At 49.2% G+C, this 17,143-nt stretch overlaps 1 protein-coding gene across 1 annotated transcript; it reads left to right on the plus strand.

Annotated features, from left to right (window-relative positions):
- Positions 1 to 1,269: 1,269 nt before the first annotated feature.
- On the plus strand, positions 1,270 to 6,118 carry EVX1 (even-skipped homeobox 1). The gene is made up of 3 exons (XM_015853674.2): positions 1,270 to 2,284; positions 3,650 to 3,897; positions 4,578 to 6,118. Exons 1-3 carry the CDS (start codon positions 1,855 to 1,857, stop codon positions 5,106 to 5,108), a joined length of 1,209 nt encoding a protein of 402 aa, XP_015709160.1. The 5' UTR covers positions 1,270 to 1,854; the 3' UTR covers positions 5,109 to 6,118.
- Positions 6,119 to 17,143: the final 11,025 nt, after the last annotated feature.

The following is a 17,143-nucleotide window of genomic DNA, read 5'->3' on the forward strand; positions in this document are numbered from 1 at the left end:
CCATCTATCCCTCCTCCAGTAGCTGGGCCCGATTCTGCATCCCGCTTTTGAGGGTCCCCTGTCCCTGTCCGCTCCCGGGAGACGGAATGAGGCGGGTCCTCATCCGGAGCACGAAGGGCGCACACCGGGTCTGAGGCTGGCAAGGGAAAAGAAGGGGAAGGGAAGCGGGAGGGGAGTTTTCTATACATAGGCAACACACGTGTGATGAAATAGGTGCGGTCTGAGCAGGGTGTGTGTGCCCGTGAACAAGTACGCGTGTCACACAGGCAGAGAGAGAGATTGGTGGCGGTACCCTGTAAAAATTCCTGCTTTATCCCCCTGAAATCAGCATGCGTATTGCTGCAGCACATCTTCACCCATGGACCGAGGTGATCGGGAATCTGTTTGTTTGTCTGCCTGTCTGCCTCCTCGCTCCCTGTTCACGGGGCTCTACAGAAAATCCCAGCGTGTTTCCCATTGCGCTGCCCGTTCCCTACCAAAGCAACGTCACCTCAAATATGCCAGTAAAATCCTTACCGGGTTGGGAACGTAATTGGCTGAATGTTTTCTGTAACCCGACTAGCCAATAACGCTCCGAGAAAAAAAAATTAGAACAATCTCGTTACGGCAGATGGTGAAAATGACCTGACACTACACGTGCGAGTCAATATGAACTCGAGTTGAGATCCTTGCTGCACTCATTAGAAATACACCAAGGAGAATACATATTTGGGGTGCGAGGTCTCTGATTTTCAGACAAGTGCCGTCTGAGTGGCTGCCCCCGTCATCGCTGGTTTGCAGCATCTGCTGGTGGGCACAAGCTCTGGCCTTGACAATGCGAATTTCTCTCTGTATTGCTCATGGCAGAGCTTCTTCTTGCAGTCGTTCCTACTGAAAGTAGATAAAAATGCGCTCAAAACAATTAATTAAAAAGTAGAAAGGGGAGGAGGAGGAAAACGCTCCTAAAAACGCAACGTTCATCGAAAGTGTGAGAAATGAAGGAAGAAATGAGAGAAAGTGATAAATATCAGTTATAATTACGAAAAGTGAAGTCGGTTCTATCTTTTCCGCTGTAAAAACGCAATAAATTTCTAACCACATTTCCGAATTTTCAACAATCGTTTAATCTCAATCAAAATTCTTTGAACAGGCACCGGTTCTGAATCAGAACGAGAAGCAAAGGCTGTTTCTACATTCAAATGTCAGTAACGCGTTTCCTTATCCTCGAGTTTGCAAAGGTTTCCTAAAGCCTCATCCATGCAGCTCTGCGGAAGCCGATTGCCAGCAATAAATAATGCATCGAAGGAAGAGGTTTCGGTACCCGTCTTCTCACTCCCAGGATGCGGCTAGGGCTCTTCGCATCGGTTTTACATCAAGGCGGTGGCTTAAAGCAATCAAAAGGCTCTGTTTAATGGCCAAGCGAGGCTTCCCCCCGCGGAACTCTGCCCGCATGTTACAACCTCTTTGCAGCTCCGCTCCATATGCATCTCCTTTTCACACTTCCCTCTCCATCGCGGCTCCTACACCTGGTGCATCACGCGTTGAGCCCATTAGCTCCGACTCTTCCTTTCATCTTCCCCATGGCAGACGTTTCTATTTATCCGCTGGCAATCAATGTGTGGCGTCACCAGTGGTACTGTAATGACGACTGCACCATTGAGGATGACAGCTTAGAAAGAAGAGGGCAATGGTGATCCCTCCCAGAGCAGCACGGCACAGAGCAGCGCTCGCATCACAAGGTCACCCCATCTCCCCGCTGCTCCTCCGCACCGCCGGCAGCGGGTCGCGGGCTGCGCACGGGGTTGGGGCGAGAGCGGCGGGGAGGGGGGGGACGAGATCTGGATTTGTTTCCCCCCTCCCTTAAGAGAAGCTACGATGGAAAGCAGGAAGGAGATGGTGATGTTTCTGGAAGGGACTCAACTTGGCGCTCTGGTTGGCAAGAGGGTGCCTAATTTGACCGAAACAGTGAGGAGCCCCGCTCCGGAGCCGCAGGAGAAGATGATCCCTCGGAACTGCCTCAGCCCCAGACCTGGCCCCTTGTCGTCCCGGGAGAGAGGAGGAGGAGGTGGCGGAGGAGAAGACGAAGAGGAGGTGGAGGTGCTGCCGGGGACAGGGACGGTGCCGGAAAGCCGCTCGGCGGCGGCAGCGCTACTCGGGGCCGGACAGCAGCCCCCCGGCTCGGAGCCCCCCTCCAGCAAAGGGCAGCAGAGCAGCTCGGACACCGAGTCGGATTTCTATGAGGAAATCGAGGTGAGCTGCACCCCGGACTGCGCCACGGGGAGCGCCGAGTATCAGCACAGCAAAGGTACCCAACTCCTTCCCATTCCTGCAGCCCCCTCCCGCTCCCGGGCCGGGGGGCAGCACCGGGGGGGCGGGGGGCTGCCGGAGGGGGGCTTCCCCTCGAAGCCGGGGCGGGGGTAGCGGGGGGATTCCCTTCTCCATTCCATCCCTCGGCCCCCGGCTTCCTGGCATCGGGCGGCTAACTGAGGAGCCGGAGGGCACGACAGCGGGCAGCCGCCGCGTCCCTGGAGGGCAGCCAGGTTTCCCTGAGCACCGAGTCTGCAGCCAGTCCCGCAGGGCCCCTTGGCCAAGAGCCCCCCACACCGATCCTTTCATTTTATTTTCATCCTTCCCCACTACGCGAACGGTGCATGGTCCAGGAAACCCCTTCGGATCGTCCCCAGCGGCGCGGTTGTGAGGGCGAAGAGGGTGGGCACGGGGGAGCAACATCAAACGGGTTTTCTGGCCGAGAGCTGTTTGTGGTTTTGCAGGATGAAATGTGCCCGGGCGAGTGCGGAAGCGCCCGTAAAGACCGTAAAATCACTCCTGCCTGCCCCAAGTGCGGTGGAGAGGTCCTTGTTTGCACGTTGGGGGGGATGGAGAGGGGGGGGATGGAGGGGGGGGGAAAGAAGAAAAAAAAAAAGGGAGAGGTCCAAATTACCTTGTCACTTCTGTGTCTCGATGGCGCCAGCTCGGAAATGGTCCCAATGAATTAATTGCCTTTGGTCTCGGGCACAATGAGAAAGAGTTGCATTTGAAAGCAAACGCAGCGGCCAGGCCCCATCTCCCCCTGCCCCCACTCCCTATTCCCACCTTCCCATCCCGGCAGACCCCCCCCCCCCGCCCTGACAACGATCTGCTGCCCGCTCCTCCATCACTTGAAGAAGAAGCCGGGAAGTGCGGACGGCGATGTCTGCCCCCATTCCATCCTTTAGGGGCTCTTGGAAAACATCCCACCTCGAGCTCTGGAGGCTAAGCAGAGGGCTCACAGAGCTTGACACCCTCCTCGGGATGGGGGCTGGGCTCCTGTCTGCCCACTGCTCCGCTCCCCGGCCCTCAATGGGCTGCGGGAAGGCCGTGGGCACACCTGCCCTTCCCAGCCCTGGGGGCCGGGGATGCTCCGGCTTCACAGCGCGGGGATTGAACGGGTGGCCCAGAGGACACTGCCGGGGTGTCGTGTGGTGCTTTGGGGCATCACCCCTTTCTCCAGCCCTTCTCCTCATGAATATCTCCCAAGCATTCCTACTCTTGGGGAGCAGGCATAGAAAAGACACGAATGGGGAGGCGCGGGGGGGGGGAGAGGGCAGTTCGATGGGGCGGCGGACGGGGAGCATTCCCTCGTGCCCACCCGTCTCCAAGCACGTGTCCCTTCCGCGGGCTCCTCTCTTAGGGCCGTGCTCCGAGGCTCGGGCCGGCAGCCCCGGCGGCGGCGGGGATCACCCCAAGGGCGGCGGCGGCGGCGGCTCCCAGGGCCCGCTGAGCTGCAGCGCCAGCGACCAGATGCGCCGGTACCGCACCGCCTTCACCCGCGAGCAGATCGCCCGGTTGGAGAAGGAGTTTTACCGGGAGAACTACGTGTCCAGGCCCCGGAGATGTGAGCTGGCGGCTGCTCTAAATCTGCCAGAAACCACCATCAAGGTACACACGGCTCGGACATGTTTCCAATTAGCACGATATAAATCTATATAGCCAAACTTCCTTGCAAAACTCGGGAAAGCACTTCACCAGCGCAGCCCTCTCTCAATCCCCACCCCCCGCCCCTATCCCGGCTCTGCCCGCACCCCGCAGCATGCGGCATTGCGGGGGAGGGGGACGACGCGGCTCCAGGGCCATCCCAGCCAGCACCGCTAATCCGGTCTCTCCCCACTGGATTATTGCTAATCCTCCCTTCAGTCCTATCCAAAACTCTGTCGGCTGTCGAGGGAGGGAATAGGAAGGCAGTAGGAGCTTCAAATCTCTTTTTTCCCCTCTCTGCTTTACTATTTGTTATACCATTTGCACAACATAATAATAATAATAATAAAAATAATAAAAAAAGGAATCCCAGGTAATTCTGTCTGCAAGAGGCAGAGTTGTCGGGTTTGCCGGAGGGTTCCCTGGGACGAGCCCCAGCAGGAAGAAAGAGAGATAAGGACCCTAACGAGGCGAACCCAGTGGGTCTCAGGATTTACAGCGCTTTAATCGATCCCTTCAGGGAGCGGGGGCTGGCGCCGGTGTCGCCTCGGCCATGGGGAGCGGTCCCAGGGCTCGGCCACGCACGGAGCCGGGAGATGCGCGGCGGCGGCGGGTGACGGCTGTGGCCTCCCCTCTCTTTGCAGGTGTGGTTCCAGAACCGGCGGATGAAGGACAAACGGCAGCGCCTGGCCATGACCTGGCCGCACCCGGCGGACCCGGCGTTCTACACCTACATGATGAGCCACGCGGCCGCCACCGGCAACCTGCCCTACCCCTTCCCATCCCACCTGCCCCTGCCCTACTACTCCCACATGGGCATCGGGGCCACCTCGGCCTCGACCGCCGCTCCCTTCAGCAGCCCCCTGCGGCCTCTGGACACCTTCCGAGTCTTGTCCCACCCGTACCCGCGGCCGGAGCTGCTCTGCGCCTTCAGGCACCCCTCTCTGTACCCAGCCCCGAGCCATGGACTCGGCAGCGCCGGTGGCAGCCCCTGCTCGTGCCTGGCGTGTCACGGCAGCCAGTCCAACGGACTGGCACAGAGACCCACCGGGTCAGACTTTACCTGCTCGGCCACCACCAGGACGGACTCTTTCCTCACTTTCACCCCCTCGGTGTTGAGCAAAGCCACTTCGGTTTCCATGGACCAGCGGGAAGAAGTACCTTTAACGAGATAAAGCTTCGTCTCAGGGTTGTTAAAAAATTCGCCCCTTTCCCGAGAGCTCTTTGAGTTAATGTACGTACTGCCGATGTTTATTTAATCGTGTTCTCTCCCCCGAAGTGGACACCTATGGGGGAAAAAAAATAGATTTAAAAAAAAAAAAAAAAAAGAAAAAAAAATGAAAAAAGGAAAAAAAAGACTAAAAATAACTCAGTCTTGAAAGGATTTACATTCCAAGGGAAAAAAAAAGAACCAACCAAACAAGAATGAGCAGTGATTTATCTCGGAGAGGGCTTTAGGCACGGAGGAGAAACAAAATCCACCTGAATTAAACACATTTCAGTAATGCACAGAGATGAGCGGGGACTTTCTTGTCAATTGACGGACTTCCTACCGGAGCCAGAACTTCTGCGGGTTACACCAACCGATCTTATGCACAGACCTATGGGACTGAGAGGGGAAATCTGAAATACTTGAAAGAAACATTATCTCGATAACGAAATGGCTGGTGCTCACGAAGAAAGCAAAGCTGTGAACTACCGGGGCGTTCAGAAAATAAAACCAACGATCAAACAGCAAAACCAAAAGGTTTCAGGATTGCAACTCAATAGTATTATCCAGTAATTTCTATAGAGAGAAACAATGCTTTACCATAAAGAAAAAAACCCTGACATTCTGTACATTGCTATCGTGGTTTAATTGCATTCTTTACTGTCCCTTGTCTCCTCCTTCGCTTTGAGCAGAATTGCAGCACCGCGTCTCCTCTTTCATCCCAACTTTTAGTTTTAAGAGGTAGACTGGAATTGGCAGGGAAAAAAAAACCACGAGCTGCTGCTTCTCTACGGGTCAGAGCTATTTGTCCTTTAAATAACAACGTCCTATTATCAGTCGCTGAAATGTGCACACACCGATGAAATTAGCAAGTGATGTATATGTAAGGAGGGTTTTTGAATATCGAATGTATAATGCTCCGTGAGCAGAGCCCCCGTGCCAAACGCTAACAAGCCGCCAAGGGAAGAGATTAGGTGACAGGGAGCAGCACTCCTTCAGACAATCACCAGTCTGTAAATTGGAGCAAAGGCGATTTCCCTTCCTTTGTACTGCAGCCTTCAGTTCTCTCATTGACTTCTCTTGGATGCGGCTCTTTCCCAAGCCCCCCCCTCCACCCCCCTCCCCACCCCTCGTTTTTTTCTTTTACATTTCAAGTGCTGTTTTTTATCTCCTTCCCCACCCCTGCTCTTTGCATCTGTATGTGCCCTTCACACTGCTCTCTTCCTTCTGGAGGAGGATTTCTTCCGCATCCCCTCCCCTTTCCCCTTCAGGTATTTCGGAAGGAGGTAGCGCCATCGCTTTAGCTCGGGTTTCCGTCAGCCTAATGTTCTAAAAGCGAACACTTACACCGAGCTGGGCTGAAGTTCCTTCCAAAACAGAATTTGTTTATATGACTCTATTTTTAAATAGCCCAAAGACCGTCATCATCTGTTACCATATCGGAACAAAACACAGTACCACCACAGTACCACCACCGCCAACTGCAATGCTGACAGGCACATTTTAACAGCACATCATCCACATATGTTTTTATTGCGCTTGTTTAAAAACAAAAGACAAGACAAGAAAAACAAAACCAAAAATCAAAGCGTTGCTTAAGACGAATTTCACCTCCGTGCGGTTAATAACAGTTGCGGTTCGCCAAGCAGAACAAGTGCTGGCCGAACCGAGTCGGGCTGACACCTCCGCTATCCACTGTGCGATCAGCTGCTGAGGACCCTCCTGTTTGTTGTCGTTCTGTCCTCAGAGCAAGGAGCACATAGCAGCGCTTCGCTGCAGTGGATGGAAAGCAGGAGAGAGACACGGGCGTGCCAGGATATATTTTTCCAATCAGAATTTGTTTATTAGAGCCTTTTCTTATAAAACGGATCCAAAGTCACCATCTTTAAATCATTAAGGGCAGATTGTTCCTCCCTTTCTGAGCGAGATGTCCTCATGGACATGGAAACTGATGGCCCTTTTTGGACACTCGCAAATAGACTCCCCTCCCCCCACTCTCTGGAAATAACAACTGTAAACAGCGTCCAAGGGCAGAGCTAGGGAAAATCTTGGCTTCCCTCCCCCCCGACTTTGTCTTTTAGCACGCTAGAGAAAAAAAAGAAGTCCAGTAAAGCAGAAGCTAAGGAGCGATCTAGAAGCTCTGGCAACGCTGGGGACAGGCGGCATCGGATGAGTCGGGGGTGCCGCACAGTAAAACCGGAGCGGTCCTGGGTGGCTGCGATACCATCCCGGCCGGGCAGAGGCACCTGCTGCCATCACGGGGCTCGGTCGCCCCTTATGGGATGCGGCGAGTTGCAATGCGCAGTGGGCTAGGGGGCTATATATATATACATACAAATCTCCATATTAAAACATATATATATATATACACGCGTATATATGTGAGACAAAAACGCATGTTTTATATACATGGGGGTGCGTGATGTGCTTGTGAGTGGGAACGTAACCACACCGCACCACCTCCGTCGATAAAGGGGACAGTCTCTGTGCTGGGGCAAGCACCGGGCACGGTCACCCCAGACCCGCAGCTCCTGCACCCCCCGGCCGCCCTGCCCGGAGGGGGCTGAGGCACAGAGGGTGGCAGTGAATTTCTCTGCGGCTCGGTCACAGGGCAGAGATTGCCTGCGACAGGTAAATAGGCTCCGGGTCGCAGTAATGCCGAGAGTATTTTCAGTTAATAGGGGAGGGAAAATGAGGTGTCTGGAGCGATATTGGAAAGTACAAGATCGATGATCCGTCCTCGTGTCCAATCAGCAGCCTTTAATTGACTGTATTTTCTAGGTAATTGAGCCGCTGTGCTCCTAAATTGAAGTGGAAGATATAACAATACATCTCGCCGGGAGGAATTACTCATTACTTCATAATGAAATTTTCCTTTTGCTGCGTGGGGCCGGGGCCATTAACGCCTTCATCGCCGGAGGGGGTGCCCACGGTCCTTTGAGGGCCATCGCTCTCGGCCACACGCGGGGCACCCACCGGGAGGGCAGCGGCTCTGCCTCGCTACCCTTCCTCCCTCCAACCCCCCTCGTCCCCCACGCCGCCTCTCGGCTCCTCCGGTGGCCGGGGGTGAGACCCCCAGTCGCTGAGGTCCTGGGCGGAGCCGGGCCCTGAGGGAGGTGCCCACCCCAGTGTCACCGGCGGGCACTGGGCTGCCTTCGGGTGCCTCATGTGCCGCACGGGCTCCGCTCCCCAGCCAGCCCAATTCGGCTCCGAAAGGCCTTCCCCGCCTTGTTAGCGTTTGATTGATTGCCTTATTAAAGCGTGTTCTTGTAAGTGTGACCGAACTGATTACGATGCATATGTTTGGGATAATGCTCATTTTAAACAACTGAATAATAATAATACCAATAAAAAAAGGACCACGAGAGGAAGAAGATGAGCTCTGGAGAACGGGTTAAGCCTAAACGATCCCGGGGAGCGATGCTGTAACTCGCGCATTAAATTGCTCGGTTACCATCAAATCACTCAGCCCCTTTCGGCTCCTCTCAGCCCATCTCTGTTGTGTTTTATGTCACCTTCTGTGCCATTAAGTGAGATAGCGCCGAGACTGCCGCTTACGTCCCCGTCTCAGACCATACGTTTTTATTAAGGCTGTATGATTAAACGGGACCGGATCTGCTTTCCCAGCACTATTCTTTCCTCCAGCGCCCAAATCATTAGAAAATCGGCTCTCCATCTTTCCCATTTTCTGCTCGGCTGTTAGGTCGTTTGCCAGCACCTGCAGCAAGGCATGCGGCTCCCTCAGCTTTTGACTCGTGTATCCGAAGGATCCTTTTGTTTCCTATTCTTCCCCTGCTCGCACGGCCACTTAATTTTACTACCCCTCCTAGCACCCTCTGCCATATGTCACCCCGATTCCGGGTCCCGCAGCTCACAATGCTGTCACCCTGGGTAGCGGCACCGCCGGGGTGAGTCGGAGCCTCCCTACCACAAACGACTCCGTTCGGGCGCATCAGGTTCCTGCGTAGGACGCGACTCCCACGTCCTTTCTCTGCATCCTTCATTCCCGAGCCCCCCGTTTGTTACATGTTCCCCTTTCGCTGTTCATTTTCTCGTCCCCTCCGTGGAAGCTCTGAGCGCTGTTCTGGGGATGGGCAGATCCTGAGTAGGGCAGCTCCCCGTCTTCGCAAAGTTTTTTTTCTTTCTCTAATTCTTTCATTCCCTCCTTTCAAACAAGAAATCACAATCTGCTGCTTCATTTTTCCTGCTTTTTTCCTTTTCTTTATTCCTCCCCCCACCCCCAGTCAAACAGAGTGTGCCCCCACCCAACCCAGGCTGACACCAATATTTACACAACCCGCTTTAAAGAATCACCATCGGTGCATTGCGTGAACGTATATAGACACAAAGCAAGCGGGCAAAGTGCTTTTCTCCTCTGCCCTTCCTGCGAAGGAGTGCCTGGGATTTGAGGGACAGAAATTGCCACTTAAGAGCATCACATGAAAGTATTAAGTAATTATTTAAAACAAGGCTGTTTAGAAAAATATTTGTATTTATTGCAGCTGCTCGATTGGCCTCGTTAAAGCCGGAGAGCATTTAAATTGTGTTACAGTCTCATTTAAATCCAGTTTCGTTCCAGCAGGCTGCGGAGCCTGAATAGAACCAATCACTCCATAATGATGATGAATGAGAAATTAATTCAGATACAAGCAAGACAATTTAGGCCTTCATCTGTTTAAATAGCCTTCCAAGATTATTCGCAATTGCAGGTCACAGTTTTAATCAATTGTCCAATCTTGTGAAAGTCATATCCTTGCATCTTCATCGGGATTATTTATAGTGCGGCGGAGCCCAGTGAAAGGTACACGCTCTTAACAGGAACAATTACTTAAAGGGAAGCGTTCGCAAAATGAAAAACAAATGCCTCCGTGGGCAGTAAATGATGAGCCGCCTCCTCGCTCCCGGCACATCCTCGGAGGGAGGAAGGGAGCTGTAGAGAGGGCGGAAAGGGAACAACCGCCCAACTCCATCCCCTCAGCAGCGACCGCCAGCTCCTCATCGAGAGCTCTGTCGTTTTTCCCTTCTGCACGTTTGAAGACTTATAGAGATGAGCCTGAAACCTTAAAAGCCTTCGGAATGAGGGCTCCAGGCTGCTGCCCAAAGCCTGGAGAGGACAGCGGGCTCATAGGGACACCCGCTGCCAATACATGGGGAAGGCAGCACTGTGGTGTGTCTCGGCTGTGAGAGGGACCGCTTTGGCCCCGCACCTCTCTTCCCAGGGAGTGTGTGTGCAGAGCCGGCTCAGGGGTGGGGGTTTCCCGTACCTTGTCCCAAAGGGGAGAGGGGCCGGAGCGGGCCATCCACCCTTGGGGAAGACACAGGGATTTGGGGCGGGTGTGTGCACGAGTGACCGTGGTCCGTGCACGGGAACCCGGAGCAGCGCTGCTCTCTACAACAAAAGCCTGCCCGCAGGACCCCCGGAGCTCGGAGAAGCCGATCTCAGCCGCCGACTTTGATGTATTGCTGTCCAATTAGTGCCTTTAATTGGTGTCCTCTGGGACAGGCAACCCGGGAGCGTGGACGGCGAGCGCTCGCTCAGCAAGCTCTGCCCGCTCACGAGGCAACGAGAGCATCTCTCGAATGGGAGCACGGATCCCGCACCCCTCCGAGCGGATCCACGGCTGTAAGCCGTCCCTCGGGGCCATTTGCTAACGGACACACTGTGCCCGAACAGTGCGGGGGTGCGGGGATGGCTGCCCACAGCATCAAATACCTCTTCTGCTCCAGAGGAGGAAGGGTGTTCATCGGCACTGTTTAAAGCAGAGCGCACGTTCCTTCCAATTTGGCTAATGAAGGTCGTCTGTTAGGGGTAATTTTAGAGGTTAAATGAGGCTGAGTGCAGATTTAAAGATGCTTGATAAAACGTTTCATTTAAATGCCACGTACTGTATATATAGATCCCATTACGACGCTCTGGATTTACCTTGGGGGAGGAGAAAACAAAACAAACACACAGTCGGACAGGGAGAAAGAACCGCCGACAATTTATTCCGAACCAAAAAAGCTCAGTGGAAAAAGAAATTGATCGCTTCATCCATCAAACGTATAAAATACATTTCTGAGATCAGAAGTCGCTCAGAAAGAGAAACGGAGAGTCAGGGGGGAGGAAGTTCGTTCTTGACAAGCACCCTCAGAAGGGCTGTGTTAGGAAAAACAGGAGGAATAAAAGACAGCTGTCACCGTAGGCTCACCTCGATGCAACTGTTTTTCTTTCTTTTTCTTTTTCCTTTTTTTCCCCCCCGAATACCCATAAAGCTTTTTAAGGAAAAAGAAATCATATGAAGGCAGAGGAAGATGAGGCTTTTGATGCATAAGGAAATAAATTAGGTACAATTGAAAGTGGTGCTGACTTCTCAGCACCAACATTAACATTGGTGTCTCAAGGGAAGATGGCCGGCCCTAGGCTGCCTCTGCTGCCATCCATCCCCAGTGCCCCGATTCACCTCAAAGCACAGTCGGCAGATTTCTGCAGGGTAACTTTTCTGATCGACGTTTGTAAGCTGAACTGTTTTATTTCCTCTTCTGCACTTTGTTTTTCTGCATCGAAGTACTGCCTTTTTGCCACGTGCATCTTGAGCAGCAATATGATATTACAGCAGGGATATCATTTACAGTTGGCCCCCAGAAGCAGACCCAGAGATGTCATGCATTGCCACCAGAAGTCACAGCCTGAAAATGCCACTTGATTTCACCCTGCTACAGTTACACTTTCCACCTTATTTGCTTCTGACCAGATTCTGAAAATCCTAACTAACCCCCAAAAACATTTTTCCTTCCTTAGGTTTGCTTACTGCTGTTGCGCTGCAGGATTCAAGATGAATTGCAGAGCAAATAAAGTAACTATTACGAGGTCCACACAATTAATATGTGGCCTTGTACTCACATAGACTGTGAATCACTCCTGGGAATGAATTACAATTATTCTAACATTTACTCAAGCCTGTGTACTTTAGGGAGGGAAGTTTTCTCTAATGTGGAGACATTGAGTCATAGGTTCCAAAACCACTTTCCACAAATGACCTGACCTGAAATAAAATTTAATCCAAAACCAGAAGGTCTGGTTTACTAAACCTTCAGCTAGAGAGGGGCACAGACTCACCTCCTCTGACAGCTACAAATTAAGTAGAAAATCATACAGAAAAGAGAAGGAAAAAAAGAAAGAGGGGAAAAACCTCGGTTTGTCAATGTTTATACTTCCCTTGCAGCCAGCTGTAATGTGGGCTGGGACCTATTCCAGAGGCAGGAGAGTGCTCAGACAGATGATGAGGCTGGTTTGGCTCCAAATGATGTTCCTAACACATTCCTTGTTTGGTGGCACTGCGGATTTGGATGAGAAGAGAAGCCTGAGTCTCTCAGCCGTTCTCAGCCCTGAGCAGTACGTTGCTGCCAACTAATGCTTGCTTACAAGCTATGAGAACACAGAGTGCACGATCCCATTCCCTTCTCCCTCTCTTTTGGTGCTCAGCTTCCCACCTGCAAGCCTGCATGCCATTTGTGTCATAAAGGCAAGCTTTTACAACAACTCTACTGCAGTACTGAGCAACTGAATCTGATAACAAGACACTTAACTCCTGCGGCTATTAAGCACATTTTAACAAATCTAACTTCTATCCCCCAGGATAAAATGCAATAGCATCATTAGTTATAGTTCCCTACTTGAAGTCAACAGGGCAGTTTGTATCTATGTTTTTGACACAGCTACTGATTTTTGTACTACAATGGCTTCCAGTTATCACCTTATATCTCAAATAATGTACCCAAGTATTTCTAGGCTGGTAGTGCAAGATGGGCAGGAAAAAGAGCAACACGACCTTCATTTTCTAAAGCTGCTTCACATCCATCTATGGGAATTTGGTGTGGGATCTTAAGGTCTGTGTGTGGGAAGGAGAGATGTTGGTACTGTACTGATTCCCATTGTTGAGTTTCCTGGTATTGTGAGGAACATCCAGTGGTAATCTCCTGCCCAGCATTCTTCAGCCAAACCCAAATCTCAGCTGAGATTTGGAGCAAATGATGATCAGCAGCATCATGCAATTTTGGAACATCCAGAAGCTCATAAGATGCCCATGCCTTACAAAGTTTGTGTCCAGGCACTTTGCCAGACAAAAGGTACTCCTAGGTCTGATTTTATACTTCTCAATATCTAAGTAGTTGGCTAGGGTAACACTTCTACACTGCAGCACATGGCTTCAGGGTGACATGGCAACACCATATCTCCACTGTATTACTCCAGCAAGGGCAAAAATATCAACTCCAATTGCTCTAATAACTTTTTATTCAGGAACATGATTCTTTGAAAGAAGTTGTAAAGCTGAGCATCTGTGTGCACATCATTTCACTTCGGCATAACTTCAGCAAGGGATGCTACTTGAGTCATGTCTACTGCAATCTTCCATACCATCAGCAATCAGAGTTATTTTCTCATACTGATGCTTTTAAAGTATGCCTCCAATACACCGTTTCCCATACTCACTACAATTTTGTTTCATGAACTGCCAGTTTAAATAGAGAAAAACCTACAGCTTTGTCTGTACATCACAAACTGTTAGATTTTCCCCCACTTGTTTATTATGGTGCATTTGACAGTAAAAGAGTTTTGAAATAGGTGCCCGATGTGATTTGACACACCAGCATGTGGGGAATATTGGTGGTATATGCCAACCACGATTCACTCTCAATGGCAAACGCAAACAGAAGAGTTCAGGAAGAAGAGACCCCACCTTGCTTTTGCTCTGGTAAAAAAGAACATTTAGCAATTCATCCTTCTGTTCTGCTTGCTAAATGACTGAACATTTATTGCCCTGTATTTTTCATGGAAGAATTTTGCATGCTGCAGTAAACCACCATGCTGCCTTCACTCTGACAACCTGAGCGAACCAGATTTGTGTGGCCTGTCAGTGAGAGGCACTTTGTACAGTCACTGATCTCCGAGTGAGGCTTTCCTCTACACCATCCCCAATTTTACAGTCTCCTTTTTAAGCATGTATGAGAGTACTTAGCATATGTTCCAGCAGTAGTCTGTCATTCATGTTTCGTCTTTTATTTCTATTTAACATTTCCTGTACAGGCAGCCAAGAATTGCGCTCGTCTGAAAGCAGTTCTGCAGCACTGCAATGGGACCTCGTGTTCTCACATTTCTCCAATATGATCTTACTTTTCTACGTCTCTGTCTTCTAGGACATGTTCCCCAGTCTGCAAGGTCTATAAGGTGCTACATACACAAACCCTTGACACACATTTGGCCTACAGCGGGCATGAACAAACTTCTTGTTTGCAGCAGTCCCATGTCACAATGCTTTCAATACTGGCAACTCTTCTTAGTGATCTTTAATTCAATTCTTTGTTTGACAAGCCTACTAATCAGGGATGCTGTATAATAAAGTGACAATGTACAGTAAGATTTGAACTTTGTGTGGTAACTTCCTTACAAAGCCTATGCTGAGACATCTATAAACTCAACACATAATCTCATCAAAGTAAGTCAAATATACAATGTCAAGACCTATTTTTTCTTAAAGCTTGTTGACTCACATCACTTATACACCTTTCCCATGTTCTCTATTAAGACTAATACCATGATAGCTTTGCTTTTATTCTCTTTCATATTGACCTCATGCTAATCAGCCCAGTTACTAGGTCACCTCTTCCTATCCTTCTGAATAGAAGCAAAACATTACCCCTTCTGGAATTCCACCAGTATTCCAAGATTTCTTGTAAATAAACATCAGGTTTCTCCCCAGTCACTTTAAAAACTGCAAATTTGCTGATTATTATCTCTCTATCCCATTAGGCATTGTTTAACACCCTCTTCATTTAATGTCTTCATTTTTTTTTACAACTCTCTGCTTTCCAAATACAGATTAAAACTTCCAGCTAGTATCAGTTGAGCGGATTTATTCTGTTTTTGGTATAAATTCAACCTTTTTCTTACTGCTTTTATGCATATCACCCTTGAATTTTTCCTCTTCTCTTTAGCTTCCCTTCTCAACTTTCTATATTTTAGAATTTTCAATCTATGCTAATTGCTATTTACTGCAGGTTTTTCTGCATGCTGCACATTTCCTTAAACTATCTGCTACCACTTTGTTCTCTCCTGTCACTGTTCTGTACTCCAAAAGCTGCTCTGCCTAGAGATATTGCTCAGAGTTGTTCACATTCAAGGTAATTTCCAGTCTCCAGCCACCCACCTGTTTCCAGTCTAAAAATGTATCTATCTTAACAAGGTTCAAAAAATACTTTTTTTTTCTTTTTCTTTTTTTTTTTTTTTTCCCCATTTAAGAGGTAATTCATCCCATTCTCAGGTTTGATTTGGCACTTTGTGACTCACTCCCGTCAGCATTATTGGTCTCTTTTAGTTAGTATATCAGTCCATGTGTATTTGAGCCCTTCCAGTCCTGAGTTATAATTATCAAATTGTCTTCCCTCCTCCCACTCACTATTCTTTTCTTCTCCATCTGCTTATCCAGGCCATAATCTGAGAGTGAAGATCTGTTCACATGCACATCACACTAATGATGCTTTTCCCAGGTGAGAATTTCCTGTTCCTCTCCTATGTTATCCACACACTCTTCAGCTTTGGAACAGGAATCTGAAACATTCATTTTCTTCACATTCTTTGTTACATTGCTTCAAGGTTTGTCATTTATTAAACCATATTTGCAGCTGGAAACATGTTTGTATCTTCAGCTGCCTTCCCTGGAGTCACTGTACTAATTCACTCCGTCTGTCCTAGCTAATATCCAACCACTCACTTACTCATGGATGGGACACATTATTCACACAGTCTCTCTTTTACTGGCATGTCACACCACCACCAAAGCAAATGTTCAGCTTCAGACCGGAAGCAAAATCCTGAGCTGACTTCAAATATTCTGCTTTTTGTAATGTGTAAGTGTGGAAAGATCTCCAAAAGTTTTGTATCGGTATTCATCTATCTGGCCTTTTCACTTGCTTCCCTCTCATGGCCCCAGAGCCCTTCTTTAACCTCCTGCCACTAGTTGTAGTCAGTATCAGGCCAAACGCTTCCTGGATGATTTCACAAACATTTTTGCTTGTATCATGCATTAAGTCTTGTTTTTTAACACATCCACTTTGGCGACTTCCTTGTTGTACTGGCTGTTTGCAACCCAGCAGATACCAAGTTGCGATTTTTAAAACCTTTGCGTGCTTTGGAAATCCCACAGCATTAAGCATCTGGTTTAGCTACAACCCCATGTAATTTGTTGATCTCGGTCTATTTCAGTTCAAGCCATTTTCTGGCAATTTTTCCAATTTCCAAAGCTTTTAGTCATGTCATGTCATGTTGTGTCGTGTCGTGTTGTGTCGTGTCATGTCATGTTATGTCACCCTGTGTCATCATGGAGACTTTCAGTACAACGCTTAGCAATGACTGATTAGAAGCAATGGTATACAAATGCAATAAAACAAATCTTAAATGGAATCTTTGAATCTAAACAGTTTCCTTTTTTAATACTTTTCCAACCATTTTCACAATTTGTACGTATTGTTTACACGTAAAGATTATACTTTATTATTCAACTTGTACTAAATAGCATTTAAGAATATCTCTGTACTTGCTACATCCATTTGAATTGCTCCAATGAGCCACCGCTTCGCCTTGGGAATTCATGGTCAGTGATTCTCCTAATCCTTTGGAGATTTAAACCTTTCCCAACACAGGCTGCCCCACATCCATATTCTGTGATAAAATCAACTGCAGAATTAGGTGTGTGGCCATTATGACCTTGTTAATTTTGTCAAAGTGAGACATCCTTGCAATTTGTTTATACTCAAATATATGTGCATTCTTTTCCATCATTCCCCCTCTTCAAAATAGTGATAAAAGTAATGAGCAGTGGTAATCCATAGGAAAGTGGCTGGAGGTTCTGTGATAGTTTTCCCTTTAGGTCAGGACTGTCTCCATGCTGATCTATTAGTTCTCTGGTTCTCTGCCCATTTAGTATGTGTTACATTCAAATAATATTGCTTTTTACATCAGAA

This window comes from Coturnix japonica, chromosome 2 (genome assembly GCF_001577835.2).
Source record: "Coturnix japonica isolate 7356 chromosome 2, Coturnix japonica 2.1, whole genome shotgun sequence".
Lineage (NCBI taxonomy): Eukaryota > Metazoa > Chordata > Aves > Galliformes > Phasianidae > Coturnix > Coturnix japonica.

What these genes read in the sequence shown, in the direction of transcription:
- EVX1 (XM_015853674.2), top strand. Translation starts at nt 1,855, where the DNA reads ATGGAAAGCAGGAAGGAGATGGTGATGTTTCTGGAAGGGACTCAACTT. An exon ending in CGAGTATCAGCACAGCAAAG is followed by an intron (nt 2,285 to 3,649) that starts GTACCCAACTCC and finishes CTCCTCTCTTAG; the next exon opens with GGCCGTGCTCCGAGGCTCGG. An exon ending in TGCCAGAAACCACCATCAAG is followed by an intron (nt 3,898 to 4,577) that starts GTACACACGGCT and finishes CTCTCTTTGCAG; the next exon opens with GTGTGGTTCCAGAACCGGCG.